This window comes from Anastrepha obliqua, chromosome 3, assembly GCF_027943255.1.
Source record: "Anastrepha obliqua isolate idAnaObli1 chromosome 3, idAnaObli1_1.0, whole genome shotgun sequence".
Lineage (NCBI taxonomy): Eukaryota > Metazoa > Arthropoda > Insecta > Diptera > Tephritidae > Anastrepha > Anastrepha obliqua.
This window is the reverse complement of record NC_072894.1, coordinates 66433442-66457134: the sequence shown is the minus strand read 5'-3', so window position 1 is coordinate 66457134 and position 23693 is coordinate 66433442. Positions and strand designations below refer to the sequence as shown.

At 34.1% G+C, this 23693-nt stretch overlaps 1 protein-coding gene across 3 annotated transcripts in view; it reads right to left on the bottom strand.

The window, feature by feature from the left end:
• LOC129240832 (hippocampus abundant transcript 1 protein-like) overlaps positions 1–23273 on the bottom strand; it is a 35019-nt gene extending 11746 nt beyond the window's left edge. The window contains exons 1-2 of one of the 3 annotated variants that reach the window (XM_054876849.1): positions 8225–8468; positions 1733–3123 (exon numbers count right to left, since the gene is read on the bottom strand). In XM_054876849.1, the coding sequence (XP_054732824.1) occupies positions 1733–2740 (1008 nt within the window). In that variant the 5' untranslated portion in view covers positions 2741–3123; positions 8225–8468. Of the gene's footprint in view, positions 1–1732; positions 3124–3950; positions 4126–8224; positions 8469–22522 lie in introns of those variants that run through there. The other 2 variants (XM_054876848.1, XM_054876850.1) reach the window with 2 other exon arrangements.
• Between the last annotated feature and the right edge of the window lie 420 nt (positions 23274–23693).

Below are 23693 nucleotides of genomic sequence, written 5' to 3'. Positions count from 1 at the left end.
CCATTGAAAAATTTCGGCCGACTGTTGACTTAAATAATTTATTACAGTTATTGAACATGTTGAGGTTTACAGATGAAAATAACAATTAAACAGCAGTCCGAGCAGCTAGTGGTTATGTTATCAGAGAGCCAACAATCGATCATAAATGGCACAAGGATATTTCAAAATACTTTTTCGCGACGTATAGGAAAACATACATAAATGTGTAGCTACAATATGTAACAGCAACATTACGATAATACCTAATTCTCTTTTTGAAAGAAAAGAATACGAAAAAAATATTTTTGGAGTTCACTTAAGAATTTATTTCGTGTTTACACATTTTAATTCATTAAATATATTATATGAAAAAATTATTGAACGGCGAGAGCAAAATCTAACGAGTCTCAGAGACTTTTCCTGAGACTAATTTAAACGCTTCGTACAGGCGTCGAAAAAACTCACTCTATTTGCTCTTTTAAATTCAAGAAAAATTCATTATATATTGAAAAACGTGTTAAAATAAATCAATTCGTGTAAAAAGAGAGTTATTTATTGTGTTGCCAATAAATAAGATTTAAAATATGCCTTAGAAAAGAAGCTTATGCACAACAAGTGGGGCATAGGGCATCAAGAGGTGCATTCATTGTAAAATAAGCCACAAAATACCAGAAAATACTAAAGACACTATACCGACATTTTTACAAAAAGAGTACCATATCTAGGTACATAACCTTAAATATAGCAAAAAAGTCGTTCCCTTAACAAAAGAGTCTCGCTTAGCAAAAGAAACTCATAAATTAAATTGTACATAAGCATTACACATTTATTAAAAAAAAAATCGCACATTTTAAAGACAATTTGTCACGCATACAAAGTTCTTTAAGTGATTCAATAAAAATTTGGTGTTTTATTTTCTTTAGATGGGCATTTCAGTGTTTTTTTATATCTAAAGCAAGGCAACGCTGCAGTTGCTAGAGAGAGATTTGACTGCCGAAAGCAGAAGAACACCAACAACACCTGCAATCGCGGGCAATGCCACCAGATGTTAAAAAAAAGTAAAGCTAAATGAAACTGAGTAAATTATTTAACTATTACTAAAAAATGTATGTTTAACAAAATTATAAACATTACATTTTAATTAGAACAGGCTAGAAAAATGTCATGAAGAAAGAACTAAATAGCAAAAAAATGCTAAATCAAGTTACAAGAATGGTAATCCATACTGGTGCTAAAATCACTTAACTCGTTGTCAAATTCGTTGAGAGCAAAGTAACGGGACCACGATAGGCGCCATCTCATTATTCTTTCCATCATGGGTGAATATGTTTGAAAGGCTGCTGACCCAAGGGGCGCTTGCTTTGCTTCGACAACAGGCTTCAGTATTAGGCGTCGCTACGTTTCGTTATTTCGCCAGAAAAGCTTTCAAACTAAATTAAAGCGAACAAAGCCTGCATTCGGTCAGCATCTTTACATACTAGGTACGTTGAAGTAAAACAGAGAAACTGATAGAAAGGTAACTCGGTACAGAAACTCTCATTCAATAGCCTCATTACGGTAATAAAAAATGTGGCGTACTTGTATTCTATACAAAAATTCCCTATATAATTATATGTAGTCAAAGAGGATTTAAGGAAGGTCTTAATTTCGTACATCCCAAAACTATGCCGAATTACGCACTTAGTGTCATTATATACTTATACATAGTACAATTACATACATACGTTCGCAGTTCAGTGCACTCCCATCTCACCTTGAAATGCAAACAAAGCCATCGAGTCCAATTTACACAACGACGTTCCGTTTTCACAGTTAGCACCGGCGGAAGCGGCAAGTCATTATTACCCATTGCATATGCTGAACATGTGGCATCATCGTCAGCACTTTTTAATGGCTTATTATGACTTAATTTAGTGACCTGATTGTGGATTGCACGTTTTGCCAGCCCTGGTTTAGTATCTGGCAAAGCTGTGCTAATATTGTCTGCGTCTAAGTCAGTGATAGTAGTTGTGGTTGCAATGGAAAACGAAATATTATCCTCAGAAATGGAAGTTGCATTATTTGCATCTATAAAAATCTGTTGCTGTTGTTGTTTTGCAGAAGCAGCCGAAGCAATGATCAATCTTAATTGCGTTTGTGTAGAAGGCAAAGCAATTGCTTTTGACTTTGGCAGATTGTAAGAAGACGTCTTATTATCCCTCATAACATTGGCAACATCCGCCGTTGTAGGGGTTGATGAAGTGGTATGCGATGCAGTAGACGTCTTTGAGCTGTTGTTATCTGTATCTTCCAAAGCAAAAACTGGCGATATATTATTTGTAAGCTGTTGATGCTGCTGCTGATATACCACATCAGCCGCTTGCTCTTCAGTAGTAGTACTGGGATCAAATGAGCCAAATGAATTAAGCGTAACCACTGCTGTAAACTCATTTTTATTGAGATCACTAGACGGATTTGCATTTGCATCCCTTGGTATGTTACCGATGCTATAAGTGCTGCTGTTGCTATGACTGCTACTACTGTTGCTTCTGCTGCTATTACTTATGTTGCTTTTGCATAGAGTGTCAGGTATGGCTACGATCATCAGTGGCGGGGCGGTGGCCACATCATCGACCAACATATCGGTAATGGTAGCCTCATCCTCACTCTCGTCAATTTCAAAACTGCTCGTATCGGCCTCTGTGATCTCACAGCTCGAGACTGGATCTTCTGTATTGGAAGTTTCGGCGACATCATGAGACGCTGTGGCATCAATGCTCATGACGGCGCAAAGTTTTTCAATTTAAATTTGCGGCAAATGTTAAACATTTGCAACAAAAACGGCGTTTCGTGGTAGTCTACAATGTTTCGGGCTTTTTTTTTTTTGTTACTTTCCTTTGAGTATTTGTGATGATGATAAATAGTGTTGGTTTTTTTGCGAAGAAAAGCTTATTGTTGGTTAATTAATGCCGTTCACTGGGAGGCAAAGGAATTAACAGTCTTAATTGCACAAAATATCGCTACGCGCGTATCACACACTTCCAAAACGATTATATATATTCGTCACTGAATTCTGTGCACGATTTGCTTTTTAAGTTTTTTCCTATTTTTTTGTTTTTGTTTTGATAATCACAGCATAATTTATATGTTTAAACAAGTTCGTGGCTGTAATCATAAATATTTAATTTTCTGTAAGCAGATTTTTTGTTAATTGCACTTTAGTACGGACGCATACATATATGTATGAATAATCATACTTTAGAAAAAATCTATATATGAATGCGGCGTGTCACAAAAGGGTAGTTTCCTTTTTAAGAGCTAAAGTCACTTAATTTTGTGTTTGAAACGTGTTTTCACGATTTTCAAATTCCATATGCTTAACAATAGCTTTTCACTGCTTCAATGAACCATTCCGAACTGCAACTCACACACGCTTTCAGTTAAGCGCTTACTTTTTTATCACATAAGGTAAGTTTGTGATTTGTTTACAACTGAATTATTTTATCTTTGATGTTTACCCTCAAGCTATATGGCAGATAGTACGCCATCTTCAAGTTGTTCAACATCATTTTGATCATAACCACCATAGGCCAACGGATAGTCACGGCGTGTAAGAAAAGTAACATCAGTTCATAAGCCTACATATTTTAGCTGCCAAATGCAACAAAAAAGTAAACAAAGAACATAAACCAGAAAGCAGAAAGCATAATGAGCTGGCAGCAGTTTAGCACACTGTGAAAATGAAAATTGTAGATTGATTTTGGTATTATTTTTACAATTCATTACAGTTCACTTTATATTATTTATTATTACTATATTTGCATCAAAACAGCTAATCAGTCTTAAATCATAAAAAATCAGCATCAAATGTAAACGAAGCTAGTAAAAATTGTCACACGGTCTTCATAATAGGTGATATTTTGTACATATATAGTTGGCGCATGACTCATGAGCATTTCTTAAACATTTTGCTGTATTTTTTGCTGACATACAAATGTGTTTGAGATTGCATTCTAAAAACGTTTCAATTTTGTTGTATCACTTAACAATGCGTATATTATACTCTTTCTTTTGCCAAATATCACAGCAAGATTTATGCACATTTAATTTTTTGTTATAACAGATCGCATCAGTTGTTGGTTTGTTTTGTTTAACTGCTTCTTGCTTAATTTCATTTTGACTTTTTCAAAAAAAGATACAAAAAGATTTTAAATGAAATGTCGGAATTAAAAAATAAGTGCCAGATATGTTAGCCGCTTTCAGTGTTGTAAAAATTAAGATTTTAGAATGAAAGTAATCGAGCAAACATTGGCCTCAATAATATTTTAGTAAATATTTCACGAAATATTTGAAGTAGTATTTGCACACGCAATTTTTTTTAACTACCTCTTCGAGGAATAACATTTAGATTTTTGATCTAAAATTAGCACTTAAAGAAAGACACCATTTTAATTTCTATTTGCAAAAAATGAATTCCAAGGCAAATTGTTTTCTTTGTTTTCTTGGCCTCTGTGAAACCAAATGATCAGCCTCGAGCGAGTTGAGGTGGGTGGCGCTATGCTCTAGACATTCATGATGAAGGTACATTGAACAGGTATTCTCAATAGAGCAACTGATTTGATTTTTTTCTATTCATTTGGTCTCTAAATTATAAACATTTTTTAAATTACTCTAAACTGCCAATTTTTTATAGATTTTGACATTCTAGGGACTAAAAACAAAGAGAAGAGGCACAAAGGCTCCAGATTTAAAATCATAAATAGAAAAAAAAAACAGAAGAAAAAGAACCGAGTAAGGAAGATAAACTCGGCCTGGATCGAACTTTTTGTGCCCGCGCACATTTTAGTATTATTTAATTTGGACTGGCTCCTAATTTTTGGCATCAAACAAACTCATAGACAATGAGAGTTATCCTTTTCAGACTTTGATCTATTAATTGTGGACGTTGGTTGGATTTGTTTTAGCTTTATTCGTTCGTATTTAACGTCGAAAAGTGTGGCCTATCGCTTAATAGATTGTGCGTTTCTATTTCTTTATATCTGTAGTACGATAATTAAAGTAACGCTACTTGAAAAATTTTTCACTAAGGCCCGCAAGTAACTTGAGAAATATGTTTTATAAATTTTAATTGGGACTAAATAAACCCTGCTTTATCATGTGAAGAATCGCAAAATTGATATTAAACTTTAGCTTTACTGAGAAGTTGTGTTTCTTTTTTTTTTAGATTGGAAAAAATTAGTGACTTTGTAAAATTTAATTGAATGCATAAATTTAACTAGTCCTCAAAAATTATCAATCATGCTATATGTGCGACAGACCAAATTAAGAGTCACAAAAAAGTATTATTCACCAAAAGTTTTGAAATTTTCACAACTACTTCAGCCATGGGTTTGCTTGTAACATCAGACGGAAGGACGAAAATTTAATGTTAGCACCTAAAAAGTGGGCAGGATTTTTATACGATCTGGATAATATTTTTGTTGGATCTAAATGAGGTGCTGAGCAACACGCGAACCAAGTTTCGGTAAGTTTTCGTAAATCGTTATTCAGATACGCGCTTTTAAAAGGGGCATGGCATCGTGGCAATACCAAACTAAATTAGTCAAAGAGAGATATGTGTACCAAGATTCATTGAAATGCATACATTAATTTTTGCTCAAGTTTTCGTGGGTACGGACGGACGTTCTGCTCGACTCCTCTCATCATTCTGAGCATTTTGGTATATACCCTATGATCAAAAAGTACCGGGAAGCTGATGTTGACTGACTTCGATTACTAAGGCGTAGTGTACCATGAGTACCTTCAATCGGCCCAGACAGTCAATCAAAAATATTATTTATTCGTTTTGAAGCGTTTGAGAGATGCTGTACGTCGCGAAAGGCCGGAAATGTGGGCAAACAATTCTTGGATTTTGCATGATGATTACCCCAAATTGTGCTGGATTATTTGACCAAACACCAAGTAAATACCATCGCGCAAGCCCATATTCACCTGATACAGCCCCGTGCGACTTCTTTTTGTTTCCCAAGTTGAAGTTCCTACTTCGTGGAAGGAGATTTCAGTCGATAGAGGAGATCAAAGAGAATGCGACGAAGGAGCTGAAGGTCATCCCTTCGTCGGCCTACCAGGGGTGCATGAAGGACTTGGTTAACCGTTGGCATATGTGTGTTGTTTCAGACGGGTCATATTTTGAAGGAGATAAAATAAATTTGCCTGAAATTTAACTCTATTTTATTTTATTTAAACATTCCCGGTACTTTCAGATCATAAGGTATATATATCTAAATCTATCGCGATTCCTTTATTCTGTTACATACATACAACAGTTTAGCGAAATTATATTACCCTTGAGCACAAGTACGCTGGTATAAAAAATGCAAAAAAGCTCAGAAAAGCGAGAAAAGAAAATTTAGAACCAGGCAACGAAATGCGATATCACAAAGCAAGAATTGGACCATTAGTACATATTAGCCACATGTTGGCGAAATAAGATTTTTTAATAGCATACATATGTATGCATATATAATACTTGTATAGTGTATCCCTTGGAAACAATCAGCTTAACTAAACATTATACACAAAGATGTCAAATGGAGAACAATGTGATGGCTTTACTGATGTTTTTAATTGGCATCATATGACACTAGAAGGAAAATGTGGTTGAAATCTCTTTGGCAGTTATAATCAATCAAAAAGATGTAAAATAGTATACAAGCGAGGACGTAAAAGGTGGTATCAAAAAATAATTTTATGCATGATTGAAATATATCACATTTTAGAAAATAAGAAAATAATAAACCAATAGATCTATTATATTTTGTTAGAAAAAACACATATTAATTAATTATTCTTCATCCTAAAACCAAGAAAAGAACTTTTAAGACCCGAAGTTCTTCTGGACTACCGTTTGTCATACCTCATTACTACTTAAAACAGTTCAAAATCATTGTATATATTAATATCCGAAAAAAAGTTGTATGATATTTTCAATACAACGAAATGATAATTTATTTTAACCAGCATTTAAATAAGTAACCCAGTTGAGAACGATCTATAGATACGTAATAGCAAAAGAGACTATTTCCAGTTCCTAAATGTGAAGAAATGATTTGGCAGTAAGAGATTTAAGTCGAATGAGAAAGCATTGAGAGCATAAAAAAATTTCAGAAATATGGTATGAAATGTATAGGTATCGGAGAGCTTGCGAAGAGAGTATTACTTTTTTTTAATTTCCAAGGACTTATTGATGGCAGATTCAATTCAAAAGAGTTACGTTACAAAATTATCTAAATAAACTCAAATTAATAAATTTATCATGCAAAACTCTTTTTAACTTCAAAATGGTAATTACTTTACAGTTATTTACATACAGTCACCACTGTAGAAGTGGACAAAACGAATATGCCACTACATGTATTGATCGACTGTGTACAATGTAAATAAATTACGCATACGCCGTGTTGTACAGCGATCGTATTGTATTACTTGCAATTAACTGAGCAAATAAACGTGATCGCGAATTCCAGCACACATCAATGTTATTTGGAGTGTAACATTTTAAATATTTTTACCTTTAAGCATAACAGAGTGCAAGCATATGCATATAAATATATACATACACATACTTTTGTATGTACATACATACGAAGATTCATATAAACGTATGCCTGTGTGTGAAACTTTTTTCTAGTGCCTTGACAGCTGACTTTTTGCAACTCTGTAACGTGTTCTTTGTAAACTCATTAGGTTTATGTACTAATATTCTTTTGTTTGGCTATTGTCGCATTCTCGAATTACAGAAAAGAGTAACAAACTGCTGGGAGCAAAAAAAAATTAACTAATATAAATCCACGCACAAGGAAAAATAAAGCACAAATTGACTGATAGTTGGCACATACACACCATGGAATTTTACTTCGTCAATCAACATGCATACTACACAAATGTGTGTTTTACTTTTTTCCAGATTTTATATGTTTCTCTATATTACTTTGCAGCTATACACATATATGTCTTTTGTTGTGGTATTAGGAAATCGATTATTTCATTGCATGAGTTTTTCGTTGTGGCATTAAATAACACTTTCATTTCAGTATCTCCAAACTAGGAATTAATTATGTGTTCATTCAATGGAACATTCATTCGTATAAAAATAAAAATATTTTATTAATGGGTTTTTCACCGCATATGGATTGATAACACGTTTCGAACACTTAAATTTGTATATATGTTTTATTTATTTTTTGTTGTTTTGTTTGTTGATCACCTTTATTGTTATTGTTGCATTGACATTGAGGCAACACGAAGTTCGACAAAATTTCTTTGTTATTGACTAGTATTTATTTAAGTTGATAGAATTTAAGCAGAATATTATTGACATTGCACAAATTTATTTAATTTCACTAATTTTTTCTCTATCGCCTTTAATATTTGTAGAATTTAGTATTAATAACTAAAATAAAAATGTATATAAAAGGAAGCCGAGTTTCCACGACCGTTCGCGTATGCACACGTTTCATTTTGCACATGTACGAGTAAGGAAAGCGTATGCGACAGTGAAACTTTTGCTTTCCACAAAGCTTTCGATTCTTTACATCTATAATTGGCAAAAGTTGCTGCATTGGCTGGCCCAGGGCCAAATTTGCGCATAAATGCAACAAAGTTTACAAGATATTAAAGCGATTTACATATTGTAAAGAATTTTAGACTTTGTAATGAGGAAAAAGCAAAAATTACCCTAATATAATAAAATAACAGGGTAAAATTCACGATTAATTAATCTTGTAAATTGTATTTAAATATTGTAAAGTTAGTAAATTACGAAAACAAAACATATGCAATTTGAAGTATACTTTTAATACTTTTAAAATTTTTCGATAATTGATTGCTACTGAAGGGCGTAAAACGGTATGTCAATATTCAATTGAAATAATTTTCTCTCTCAGTTACCACGTATAGCACGATGCGACTGTAAAAGTCATACCGAAAAAACTCCATATGCACATGAAACTAAAGTTGTTATATACATAGAAATGCTGCACACTCAGTTTTTAATTTTTCCATCAATTTAATATTTTAAAGGACATTGAAGTTTCAAAAAAATGTTACATACTTATACTCAGTCTGTGGTCTTAATATGGGCATCTATAAAAAAAAATATTTACTTTTCAACTTGGTTCTTCCTGCTGTTTTATTAAAACATTAAATAATAGTTGAACTTATTTCCTATGAAATAAAGAATACACAATGAATACTAAACAAAATCTATATTTATCCTGGCTATATTTATAGCTGAGTAAATCCTCTTTCATTTGATGTACATATTATACAGAGTGAGTATATGTAAATATTTAAAACCATTTTTTTTAAATATAGTGAAATTGAAAAAAGGAAAAATTGAAACTTGAAAGCCTTTTGAAAAATTAAATAGATGAGAGAATGAATATTTTATAACAAAGTTTTTAACTTTAAAAATTTACGTATTATCGACATTACAATTGAGTTACAATACTTGATCATACAGGTATCTAATTTGAACCCAGATGAAGACGATGCGAATCAAAACAAACATGAACTGCTGCATCAAGATAAATGTATATAATTCCGGAACAATTCATAATTCCGTGTTAGAAGAAGTTTTCGTCCCTACTGTTAAGAAAATTTTTCATATGCTACAAAAGGTAATGATCGTTTGGTGCCAGCTCTCGAGTATACGGCGAATGTAATACCATATACCTGTATGTATACCCATATACCTTTTTCTTGAGACCGACCTTTTGTAAATGATTCTAAGCGCTCTTATGGCTAATCTTCCTGCCGGTCCGACTCCACGATTTCTATGATTTTATCGCCATTTTCGACGATTGGTCTACCTACAGCATCCTTATTACAAGAATGGAACCATGCCAACCGACTTTTTACTTTTGCTTTCGATACTGCATTGGGTCCACATACAGCCTGTTCCGTCTTTTCAAAAGTATTTAAAGGATGATAGATTACCAGGTTTGGCTCTCAGTTATGGTGAAAAACGAAATTGGGCGAGTAACTTCGGCTACCATGTGACCGGGCAACTCGGCACTCGGCAGCAGAATTCTTCCCACTCATTTCACACTTATTCACACTCGTCCAATCAGTGTAGAATGTGTTGATTTTTTCATATATCACCAACACAATCTCAGTTTTTTCGTAAACAAACCGCTGTCATGACTACCCCTGTTACTTCAGCTATTCAGCTTATTCTTCCAAATTCGCTGAGAGCCGGTTAACGGTCTGATATTGGTCACACCTTCTTATTTTTTTCACATTGGTAGGGTAACGGGTTGACGGGTACCCGCTGTCAAAATTAGAACATATTTAATTAGCATGTAATTGCACAGTATTGGGCGGGGACGGATTTTTTGCCATCGGTTATTCTTACGGCGGGAACATATTTAGATTCATTTCTATTTTCTCCGTCGGGTTGAAGACTCAGGGTTGCTTTTCTGATTACTTGATGACAATTTGTTTGCTTAAAAGCAAGAGCAGACAAATAACAAGCAAAAAATATTCTATTTGTACAAGAAAACCAGCAAAATATCAATAATTTAGAAATAAGTTTTTTTTTGCAACAATGAGCTGCAACTAGTTGAATATATGAAAAATGAAAATAACAAAGCTCCATTAAATTAAATGAATGCAAAACAGAATATTTTAAAAGATTAAATTAAATATGAATTACATTATGTTGAATTAATTCAATCAACTTTAGTTCAATTACAATGTATTCAAATGTCCTCTCTGCTAAACTTTCCGACTCGGGTTGAAAAGCTTCTCATGCATACATACATTCCATTATACACAAAGTAATTATTTGATTGCGTGCTTGCCATCATCATTTTACTTTCATTCTCTACAATAACAAAAACTACAACCACAACATCTTTTTTTTTCTTTTTTGTAAAATTTTCCAAAAAGTCGGTACATTCCCAAGCATACTGTGCATATGTTGAAAGAAAAGAAGCTTTTCTCGCGTAACTATTATTGCCTGTATTTACATAGGAAAGCTGAAAATGAATGGAGAGAGGCAGTGGGAAAGAGAACATAGTGAGAGCACAGCAACAAGCTTTACGCCCTCACGTGGTGCACCAAATACGATTTCATTCACATAAGCAGTTTTTTTTGCTCACAGCCGTTTCTGGGAAACATTCTGTGAGAATATTTAAACAAAAAAAAAAAAAATGGTGAAAAATGGTGTTTTCCGTGCAAGGTACATATGTATGCGTTTGAACTAAAGAGTATGTACATATTTGTCCAATAAATTCATTTATTTATTTAAAAGAGTAACAATCATAAATAAATGTAACACTCACAAACTAAAACACTGGCTGCCGCGGAAACCGGTTTATGCAATAACAATGAAAACACTGATTTTTCTTAATTATGTGCAAAGGCGTAGCTAATTATTTTAGAATAGCCTTTTAAAAAAGTAGCATTTTAAAATTAAAAATACACGAATGGCATGGAAAATGAAGCATATCTAATTTATATCTTAATTGAATACTATACCATTGAACCATAGAAGAATTTATAGAAATAAGCGTTACTTTATTACTTGTTTTTACATTTCGGCTCCGTCAAAAAAGTTTAAACACACTCGGATTAAATTATTTGCAGCATTATATTGGGTGTTCTTTTAGCTGCATGAGAATTCGATATCGATACCTATAGTTTGATAGCTGAGAAAGGCAAACTATTTCTGTTCAGTGAGCTTTGGCAAGTCATCATGTGTCGTTTAACGCCAAAACAACGCTTCCGAATTGTGGAAATTTACTTTCAAAAAAAAAAAATGCGTGCGAATTTCATAGAGGACTCGCCATACAGCCCACTCAAGAATCGATTTATTTGGTGGCAACTTTCTTTCCAGAATTGGTCCTGTTCACTGGCATCCTTCGTGCAATTTAACGTGCAACAAACAAGCAACTCTTGAAGCCATGGCAGCAAATATTCAAGCCACCATTGACGCCTTATGACCACATTTATTGGAAAAAGGTAGCCAAAAATAGTGTTTAAATAGACTCACTTAATTGAAATTATGGCTTCCATTAACATGTTTGTAATATTTTTAACCCAGTAAGGTATAAGGAATTTCTTAATTTTTCCTTGGGTACGAACAATAACCAGTGACAATAGTCAATCAGTCTTATATCTTCCCCACTTTCAGTTATTTAAGAATTAAATTTAACGTCCCATTGATATCAAAGAATAGAGTGTAACATATAATGGACCCCTCTATTGGACAGGCAATTCCCCTGGCCTGGCATTTTTTCCTGTAACAAATTTTGTGCAAGCTGACTGGCGGTGAGTGTTCGTCCAAGGGAGGTTTCCCTGTAGTTAGCAGGCCTTAATAAATAAAGGTATTGTGCAAATTATGCTTCAAATACCAATAATACCTACAAATAAGATATCGTCTACTTCTATTTGTATATCATTTACACCAAAGAACGTAAAAACAGAAAACTGACCCAACACTGTAAAATTTGTAATCGAGTAAAAAAAATCTAATAAAAATATCTAAAATAAATTTCAACATCAAATTGCGTAATTTTATTAACTAAATATTATTAATAATTTATTTATATAATTTTATTACCTATTAAATACAATATAGCGCACGGTGCTTCGAATCAGAAGATCTCAACTATGGAAAATTTTTAACATCAAGGAATGTCTCTTACACCAACATCTTATCCGGCCAAATTTAAAGTAAAACTGAAAACTAAAGTGCAAATTCGAAGACAATGCTAAAGGTGCCAGTATTCTGCATAATACGACTTCAGCTCGCAAATCGTGCATCTAAAGCCTACACCTACGTGCAACCTCTTGGTAGCCTTAGGGAACCAGTTCTGTAGTTCATACATATGCATTCACTCTTATCAACTAACTTCACCTAAACTAGCTTTAGACATACTCGTGTGTACATTATAAGAAATATTTGCATACCATTAAAATTAGTTGATTCGTGTTTTTATGGAATCTGCATGAGTAATGAATAGAGAAGAATCACTCCTGCGACTATTATCTATTTCGTAAACTTAATTTGGCAACGTAGAAAAGCCCGACGAAAAGCCGACTGAATCTATACAAACTGTTTTGACCACCATCCTAAATAACATACATAAAAAGGACATAAATAGCTGGTTTTATCAATTGGAGAACGTGCAACATTCAGTATCCAAACAGACGGCGAATACATTAATATTGATAAAAAAATGTTTATCACAAAATATGCACTTTTTTTAATACAGTGTGAGCAATGAACTTTTTGTGGCAAACCTACATAAAAAATATCAAGAAAAAAATACGCAAATATGCGCAACGCACCCACAATCTTTATTGGAACATAAAATTAATTAATCAATATGCGTATGCTATCAGCAATTAGGGGAAACCATTGACGTTAAATTCTAAATCAATTTCCACATCTTTAATTTTAAGTTTAATAAACTCGGCTGATAAATAAATGAATTGAGTTAGATAATTTCGTTTCTAAAACCATAATAAATATTTTTGCTCATTAACACAATTTTGTAAGAATTTGTATTTAGCTATGTTAAAATAATTTTCTATATCGAAACGGACAAATCACCTTTAAAAGTTATGCCTTTTCTGATCTACTACAGGTAGGTAGTTATGTGTTATCGTAGAGTACATACCAAGATTTCCGTATTCACACTTGTTTTCAATGTTATCTTTAAGAGCTTACTTCAAAGAAAAGTAAAGTACGAGGGTCGCTACTATAAGATGCTAACTGTCATTTTCACCCGAAAATTTCACAATTTTAATAAAAAACATATTCAAAATCATTTGTCTTTTTAGCACGATTTGTGCTAACACTAACTTCAAAGTAGTGTGGCAGCATAAGAATGGAATAAGCTTAAGAAAATTTCGTTACGAAATTGATTTATAAACCTCAATAACGAAACTCTTGTGGACCGCCCACAGCAATTATTGATGATGCACAAGGACCAATATTACAAGATCGGCATATCGCTTGTGTGTGAGATTGAGGAAAACTATTTTTTGATGCTTTCTAGTGAAAAAGACTTCGCTCTGATTGACTTTTATAGTGTCTTATATAATGTAACGCAAAATTAATCACCCTATAGGAAGATTCATAGTGCCAATCAATATTTGACACTTGTGAACTAGACAGCAACATATGGCGATGACAACATCCAATGAAGCGACGCTTGGAATATTTGATAGAAATATTCTGCGAAAGATTTTTGGACTTTTGCACTTTGGCAACGGCGAATATCGCAGGTGATGGAATGATGAGCAGTATGAAGTTTACGACGACATAGACATAGCGCAGCGAATAAAGATCCAGCAGCTACGTTGCCTGGGTCATGTCGTCAATTTTTTTTTTTTATTTAACAAAAAAGTTAACCAAAAATAAAATTGGATGATTAGTTTTGCGCCCCCTTGTTAATAGTATATATATATATATATACAATCAGTTTATATATTCTTTGTCCGGTGTTGCACCGAGTCACTACTCCAATTTGTGGTATGCGTCTTGATGTTGCTCCACAAATATAGTAGAGGTGCATAAAGTTTTATGAGGTATTTCACACTAGGAGATTGGCCATTGCATACCGAGGGGCGACCGTCATTAGAAAAAACTTTTGCTCTCATTAGCTATTTCATGGCCACAATAAGTTTTGCATCCGGACCCTACCGAATGGAAGTCACGCACAAACCCATTCAGGTACGACAGCAAGAGAGTATTAATCCCAAAAAAATTTTTAGAAATTACCACAATTTCTACCAAAAACCGCAGTAACTATTCTACCAGCGACATCTTTTTTACCAGGTTGACATACGAGTATATCCCAAATTGAAAAGCTAAACTGACGTAGACGAGTGAATTTCAGCGAAAGTATCACTGTGAGTATGACTTGTGAAATTGAAGCAAAAACTCGTTATTAGACATAAAAAGGGGTATGTATATGTATGCGTACATAATACATATACATATATGTAATGCACGATGGAGAAAATAATAAGATGACGCCTATCGTGGCACCGCTTCTTTGCTCTCAGAAAATTTTACAGAATCACTGTGTGTGTGACGACGCACTTGTGCAATTTATTATAATTGTGTGTTGTTTGTGTAATTTCTTCTTCTTGCACTTTTGTTCGCATTTTCACATCCTTCCATGACGTCACACATTCTCTAATGGAAATTGGAATCTATCGTGTACTTCATAGACATTAGCCTACACTGCCTTGAAAATTTGTGCATAAAATATAAGATCACAAGCACATTCCTGGCAGCTACCCCTGACGAAATCGTACAAGAATAGTAATTACAATTTTTTTTCTGGGTAGAGAGCGTACACAAAATGGATGTGTGGTCATCCGTTATAATGGAAAAAAGTGCCCCATTTATCCGAATATCATAATATGGCGTACACTAGAGGTGTTCGTTCAAATAACAGCCAAGTCTACGTTTCAGAATCAAACAGAAACTGAATTACAATAATACAATAAAAGAATTTAGAAGTGATTCAAATTGCTCAAAAAAACCTAGATCAACAGATATGTATGACGCCGCAAATGGCAAATTCAATAATATCTATTTTTACATATTTTTAAATAATATGAAAAAGGGCAAAATTAAAAAAAAGTGATGATTTCTGTGATATTTCCACAATCCACAATATATAGTATATAACAAAAATTTTGCCAAAATCAGTGCACTGAATTTAATTTTAATTAATTTATTATTATATTAAATTTAATTCAAAACTAAAATAGTTATCATATTCATTAGTAACTTTAAACGCATGACGAATACAGCTCGTTATTATTCGGTATGGTGTGAAAAACCAATGACGAGCTATACTCGTCATTTTACCGGGACAATACTATCATTATAGTTTTTATGAAAAATCTGAGTCATATTGATAACAAAATTGATGTGTTGTTTCACGCAATGTGTATTCAAACATATGCGCTATGTAATTATAGCACACTTTTTGTATAAAAATGATAATGTGAAAAGTTCGCTTTAGCCCATACTCGTATGTATGCGCTAGTAGAAAGAAACAACGAAAGTTAGCATAACTTTTTTATGTGTAACTAATTTGAAGCGCATGCATTGGAATACAAAAACATACTGAAAGTGTTCAGCCTAAACGACTATAACTTGTAAAAACAAGCTAACTTTGAAAAATACTTCAAGAGCTATATTAATCTAGTAATCTAGTAGTATCGACGTAGCCGAATGGGTTGGTGCGTGATTACCATTCGGATTTCACAGAGGGAACGTTGGTTCGAATCTCGGTGAAACACCAAAATTAAGAAAAACATTTTTCTAAAAGCGGTCGCCCCTTGGCAGGCAATGGCAAACCTCCGAGTGTATTACTGCCATGAAAAAAGCTTCTCATAAAAATATCTGCCACTCGGAGTCGGCTGTAGGTCCCTCCATTTGTGGAACAACATCAAGACGCACGCCCCAAATAGGAGGAGGAGCTCGGCCAAACACCCGAAAAGGGTGTACGCGCCATTTATATATATATATATATATAGTACAATAGTATCGACGAGTACTGCCCACATTCAAGCCATATCCTGTAGCCCAAAATTTGTGCGCCAACTAAATTATTTTATATTTATTATAGGGTCCGGCACTCGAAGTGTAACCAATTAAAAAGGTCATAAATATAGTTTGGAAAATTACTTTTATTCAATTCAAAGTAAAAAATGTGTGTAAATAATACAAAATTAAGAATCAATTTTATTTTGCTCGATATGACCATCTTTTGCCTTGACTATGGCCGTGAGGCGGTCCAGAAAGGAGTCGCAAGCTGCCCGAATGTGACTTGCAAGTATTTTGGCCCAATCGCAGGCAATGGTTTTTTTCAACGCCTCGATACTGCTGAATCTTTTAGTTCTGACCTTGCTCTCCAAAATGACCCAAAGAGAATAATCCATCGGATTCGCGTCTGGTAAATTTGAGAGCTATGGTGTGGACGTTATGAAGTTCGGAAGATTGTTTTTTAGCCATTCTTGGTTCACTCGATCTTTGTGAGACGGTGCCGAGTCCTGTTGAAACGTCCATGGTCTGCCACCGAAATGTTTATCTGCCCACGGCTTCAAAGCACCCACCAGAATACTTTCCCGATAATATTATATATTTCACATTTACCTTGACGCCAGGCTCGATGAAAACGATTGGAGAGCGCACATCTGCGGTTACAGCGGCCCAAACCATTGCCTGCGGCGGGTGCTGCCTCATGGTGCCCAATCGATAACTCAAATTCTCGTATGAACGGTCGGTCAAATAAACCCTATCATGTACATTTTCTCTTCAGAAAACACAATTTTCGGAAATTGACCGCTTTCGGCCAAGCGCAGCAACTCCTTCGCTCTCTTTTGGATCTTGTAAAGCTTGACTTTGAGATCATTTTTCAGTATGTGGCGAATGCTGCGGTCAGATATTTTCAGTTCTTTCGCCATTTGATTGGCACTTCGTCGGGGATTTCGCTCAAGTCGCTTCTTCACTTTTTGAACCATTTCACGTGACGTTGCAGTCTTTTGATGACCACCTCCATGACGTTTCGCGACGCTACCAGTATCATTGTAACGAGTAATGGTGCGATAAATAGAAACTTTATTTACTTGAAGGTGCTCCAGCTCACGAACAATCGCTGGTTGTGAGTTTCCAGCCAAATATAATTCAATCGCACTATTGCGTTTAAAATCCCGATTTTCTTTTTTCGCGTTAACTCTCGGCAAAATGCTTCCGCGTGCTTATAAGCAATACTCTGGACTGACATTTAGCCAACAAACAGACTGCCCGTGCATCAGCTGCGGTTGGTTACACTTCGAGTGCCGGACCCTGAACTTGGTCTCGCGATGACCTATTGGCTTCTGGATAATGTTGTTTTTGATTATTAGTTTGCTCATGGTCATAGGTTAAGTAGTTTGAAAATTTTTGACACTATAAGATTGTCGATGTCTTTAACACGCGTGTTTGAATACACCATAACCCTGATTATACGTACTTTGCACAACTTCGCATAAAGTTTAAAGTATCAGATAAAAGTATGTTGAATGTATGATATTCTTCATATGTCTGATTACCCAGAAATTAGCGCAACTTACGAAAAATGTATATGTACATTCAAAAATTTAAAATTTATTTAAGCAATTACAAAAAAAATTACCACTTGCCTTTTTAAACGGATGAAAGTGTTTTATTTTTTAATATAAAAAACTTTTGGGTTAATTAGGAAAAGAAACGTAAACAAACGTTTTTTTTTAACTAGAAATATGATGAAATTATAAAGGTGAAGTAATAATAGCAGTAGGAAATATTTGACACTGCCTTTACGGAAGGGTTTGGATAGATTTTCTAAAAGGGATAAACGACAAAAATGATTATTAAAGAACAATACCTTGATATTTTTAGTAAATATATGATTAAAAATTGCTGCTTGACTTGACAATTATAAGGCTTAAAATAATGCTCAACCTTATTGTTTTATTGTTCAAGCTCATGCCACACACAGCACCCTGTCGCGCAACTCACAATTTATAATTTATATCAAAAAATTAAAAATAGGGATTGTAAAGGGCTAAGAATTGGAATTCCAGTCGCAGTTCAAACGAGAAAAATTTCGAATATTGCTTGCTTAAGGGTGCATGCCAGTATCTAACACATTTTATTACTGCAATTCGGTTGTACCTTATTCAATTTTTTCTATTTAATAATTTATTATCTAATAAATGCGTTAGACATTCAAAAACTATGTGCTCGTCATTGGAAATATACAGTATCAATTTGAAAATTATTACCCCTTAAACAACAGGTTGAAATCATAAGTGAGCAGAACAAAATATGCCTAATAAGTGCCTTTAGTTTGATTTATTTCTTTCTTTCTTTTTTTGAAGAAAATGAATCACGCAAAAATTTATTGTTTTCAAAATTTAAGGTATGTACAATTTATTTCAATTTTGAAATTATCTTACTCATAACGTTGAATTGCCCGGTTCGTCGGTATGTACATATGAATGTTCATAATGAATATTGCCTAAGTCTTATCAAAATTTAATTTTGTTTGCTTTCTTCGCAAGTGATCGTACAATATAATTTGAATTTAAAGTTTTAACTATAATCTACATGTTCGCCGATCGAAAATAAATATAATACATATGTATGCACAATTTTTTATATGATCCTATTGAAAATGTGTAGCATTCAAACGAAATATTAATACACTCAATGGCGGATAATATGAATTTATTAAGTATAACGAATTTTTAAATGCATTTAACTATTTAAATCTTCATTTAATTCAAATTAACTACTGCAAACGCTCATGTTGTTACTCAAACGAACATTCAGTGCGTACCTATGTATGTAAGGTATAGTATGTAGGTAAGTATACACATGTGCACATGTGTAAGTATGTAGATACTTTTATAATTCAACTGCTTTGAACTGGCTATTTTTAGTATGACAACCAAATTAAGCGTTTAAAGAATATTTTATCGCAAAGTTGCCAGTGAAAATCAAGAGCCGTCATGATTCAAGCAATTTAACTAGGGGAAACGGTATCAAAAGCAGACGTGATTTGCATGGACTTTTAAACAAAAAAAGCTTAAAAAGAAAACTTGAGCCTTATTAATAGATGAAGCTTATGATTATTGCTATAGTGGTATTTTTGTAATTTTTTCATACATATTGTATGTTTATAAGAGTCATACGATTTTATATAAAAAAACGGCGAGGAAGGCCAAGTTCGGTCCGCGAATATTTTAATATAATTTAATATGGAATAGCTGCTAATTTTTTAAATCAAACAGGCGCATAGACAATGAGAGTAATGGATGGGCGGGTGGCAATTTAGTCTTAGCATTCAATAAATGGGCGTGGGTTTTATCCGACCGCAAACATATTTGCGTCGGATCTAAATGAGGTTGGGAGCAACACGTGTACCAAGTTTGGAGCTTTATTAAGTATTTATTTTTTTTTTTTTAATTTTAATCTATATTTTTTTGTCATCTATACTTTTTTGTCGTCTATATTTTTTGGGGTCAAAATTGATATCAAATATCAGTAAGTTTATAAAGATATCACTTTTTTCTTTTTCTTAAACTACTGTTATGCGCGCCAGCGGACGGACTGACAGACATGTAGTAATCGACTCCTCTTATCGTTCTGAACATTTTGGTTATATATGTATGTACACATCTATCGTGGTTGCAATCATTGCTGTTACAATCATACGGTCAAAAAAGTATCGGAAATTGTTCAATAAAACAGAAAATAATTGTTTAATCATCAAAATTTATTTTGTCGCCTTCAAAATAGTCTCCATTCGAAGCAATACACATGTGCCAACGTTTAGTCCAGTCATCAAAGCACCTTTTAAACGCGTTTGAAAGGGTCTTCTTCAGCTCCTTCAGCGAATTCTCCTTAATGGCCTATGTAGCAATAATTTTATTGTATAAAAGTTTTGTTTATTGGATATTACAATGTTTAAAGAAAAAAAAAACTTTGTTTGTGTAAAAATATTTAAAAATGGCGGAGTTATGGCGTTTTCCCCCAAGACCCTTTTTTTGGAAGAGGCTTGCGGTGGACGCGATTCAAGTCCACCAAGTCAACTGAAATCAAAAAATCGAAAAGATTTCATTAGTATAGGGTTATATCTTCTTAGTGAACGATCAATATATTAAATATTTTGATTTTTGTGAAAATAGGAACATGTTTTTAAAAAACTCCACTTCTACAGTCCTAAAATTGGCATTAAAAAATTCATATCTGCAAAATAAAAATTTATACATAAAAAGTTGATCGTTCACTAAGAGGCGACATCAATTACGAACAATTTAAAAAAAAAATTATAAAAATCGGTTGAATACTTTTTTTGCAATCGCGTCCACCGCAAAAGCATTTTTGGAAAAACACGTTTTTGTGATAATCGCGTTTAAAGTTTCAAGCGCCGCATGAGGCCGTACGCTCAGGACGTGACGACGCACAATTTAAAACGCTGTAACTTTCGATCTATTGCTCAGATCTCTATGAAATTTTTGGAAAATGTTCTCAAGGGATTGTACTTTACGATAAAGAAATAAAATTTATTTTGATTTTTTTGAAAAACACAAGGTATATAACCCCTTAAGGTTTGAGAAAAGGAAAGTCACAGGGGGCTAAATCTGGTGAATACGGTGGTTGTTCCATGATATTTGTCGAGTTTTTGGTCAAAAAAGTATTCAGAATATGAGCCTTTTGAGAGTTTTCTTTCCACATTTTGGGCCGTTTCCTACACACCTTCTCTCTCAAACGTCGCATAACTTTCAAATAATATTCTTTATTTACCATTTGGAACGAATTCCGAGTGCACAACCCCATGATAATTAAAGAAAACGGGTAGCATTATCACTTTTGACCGACTTTAACGTGATTTTTTGTGTTTCGGCTCATATGGATAGAGCCATTCAGCCGCCTGTTGACTGGTTTGCATATCAAACTCATACCATATACCTACGGCTCATCACCTGTTATGATGCGCTGGATAAACGTTGGGTCCGAATTCACTTGCTTCATGTCTTCAGCCACCTTCTTCCGATGAATTTTTTGCAAGAAATTCAACTCTCTTGGAAAGAGTGGAGCAGCCACGCGTCGCATGCCCAATTGATGATGTAAAATGTTGCGAATTGATTCGTGAGACACACTAAAGTCATGAGCTACCTCCCTCAATGATGGGCGACCAGATCGGGGCAAATCTTGCACGACTTCTCGGCCTCAGCAAAAGCCTTATACCATTCGTAGACCGGTGTCTATGATGAAGCACACTCGCCATAGGCTTCCTGCAACATTTTCCACGATTCGGCACACGAAATCCTGTTCAAACACACAAAATTTAAGGCAAATTCTTTGTTCGATATTTTTATCTATGGTGAAAATCCGGAGTATACCTGCTATTGACTGATATAATTAAATACCAACAACAAGATAATTGACAGATTACACTCAAACTGTGCGACACTATAGAGGACAGTTGTACCAATATTCCAGTAAAAGAAATTTAGACATACATATGTGTAACGCGCGCTTTATTATGAACAATTCCCAATATTTTATGACAGAATGTACAACCGGTATGTGAACCAATTTATAATACCCATGAGCATAATGCGCTGGTATAATAAATTTAGGCGACATCATCAGTATTGCTCCCTAGTATTCGAATATATAGGCACACATATATGTACATACATACACATATATAGTATGTACTTCAAAGAATGTATGTGGGTGGAACAACCTGGGTGATGGTCATAGCGATAAGCCTTCACTTGTCGATAAATGTGTGCAAGCTAAGTGTTCACTAAGCTCAGCCGATCCTCAGTACAAGCTACATCAATAGGTAATATCGTGCAATTGGCATGAATCACCAATATTTACTCTTATCAGGTACTCACACATATGACATGTAGCAAATATAATATTTCTTTAAAAAAATTAAATAAGAAGAGTTACAATTCTGAAATATGTAGTTCAACTTACAGTGATGACCACGTCCTTGATGGCGTTCCGATTGCGTATTACCATGCCGCCTAGTGGTTTTTTTATATAAATTTTCGGCATTTTAGATTTTTCCTAACAACCAATCGGTGACCGAAACGAAGATTATCTAGTTTCTGTTTGTCCTCTCGAAGGGAACAATGGAACAAGCATACAAGCAAGTGTCTTAGTTTTTTCTCTGTGGATTGTCGGAACCCGGCAGCTGCGCCAAAGTTGGCGCTTTTCGCCGCTTGTGGTTGCAATGGACTGGCGACAGTGTTTAATGCAAAGCCCTTTGTTTTAATGCGAGCTATTTCACACGTTATGTACAAGTTAATTAAATACTACTAGTGGCAATGAACGACAGATCCACATATCGCGGCGCGAGAGTTAGCACACTACAATTATGTACTTTGATATAAGTTTTACCAAAAATGCATAGCGCAAGCAACTAATAGACGACTGAAAACACCACACAATTCTTTGGCGAATGCAATAAAAAACACATCATCGCGGAGTTGAGGATAGAACTTTAGTTACGTTAATAATTTGCAGCGAACAAGTAACAACAAACCCGTAGTTAATTTATGAATTTACATTTTTTGCACTTGCGAAAACACTACGCACATAAACCTACTCTTTTTAGCTCTGATTTCTTCTATATTAGTTTTACTTCCTTGTATATTTATTTAAAAGGAAATTGTCGAGACGGACTAAAAGAAAAACACACTCAGAACAAAATACCTAGTTGCCATATTTTAAGACCAATTTGACTTTTAATACTCGGTAAACTGACATTTCTATCAATATATATATCGCAGGGTGACTCATGGGTGATAATTTTGTGATTTTTTACAATAAAAAAATATATTTCTGTTGAAAAACGTGTTCAATGTATAGTTCAAACCTTAACTCTCCTTATGTCATCGATTAAAGGACTTCAACATTCGTCACAGCATTTCTAATTGATGTAACAATTGCCTAAACAAGAAAAAAAGAACGGCGTTGTAGGAAATTTTCGCTCGTGAATACCAATAAAAATAAAAGACAGTTCGAAAATAAAATGAATGTACATAAATATTATATTATTATATCATCAGCTTATTTTGTTGAATTCACTGAGAGCAGGATAGTGGTATGTGGGTGTCGCCAAGCGGATGTAAAACCTCTTCCA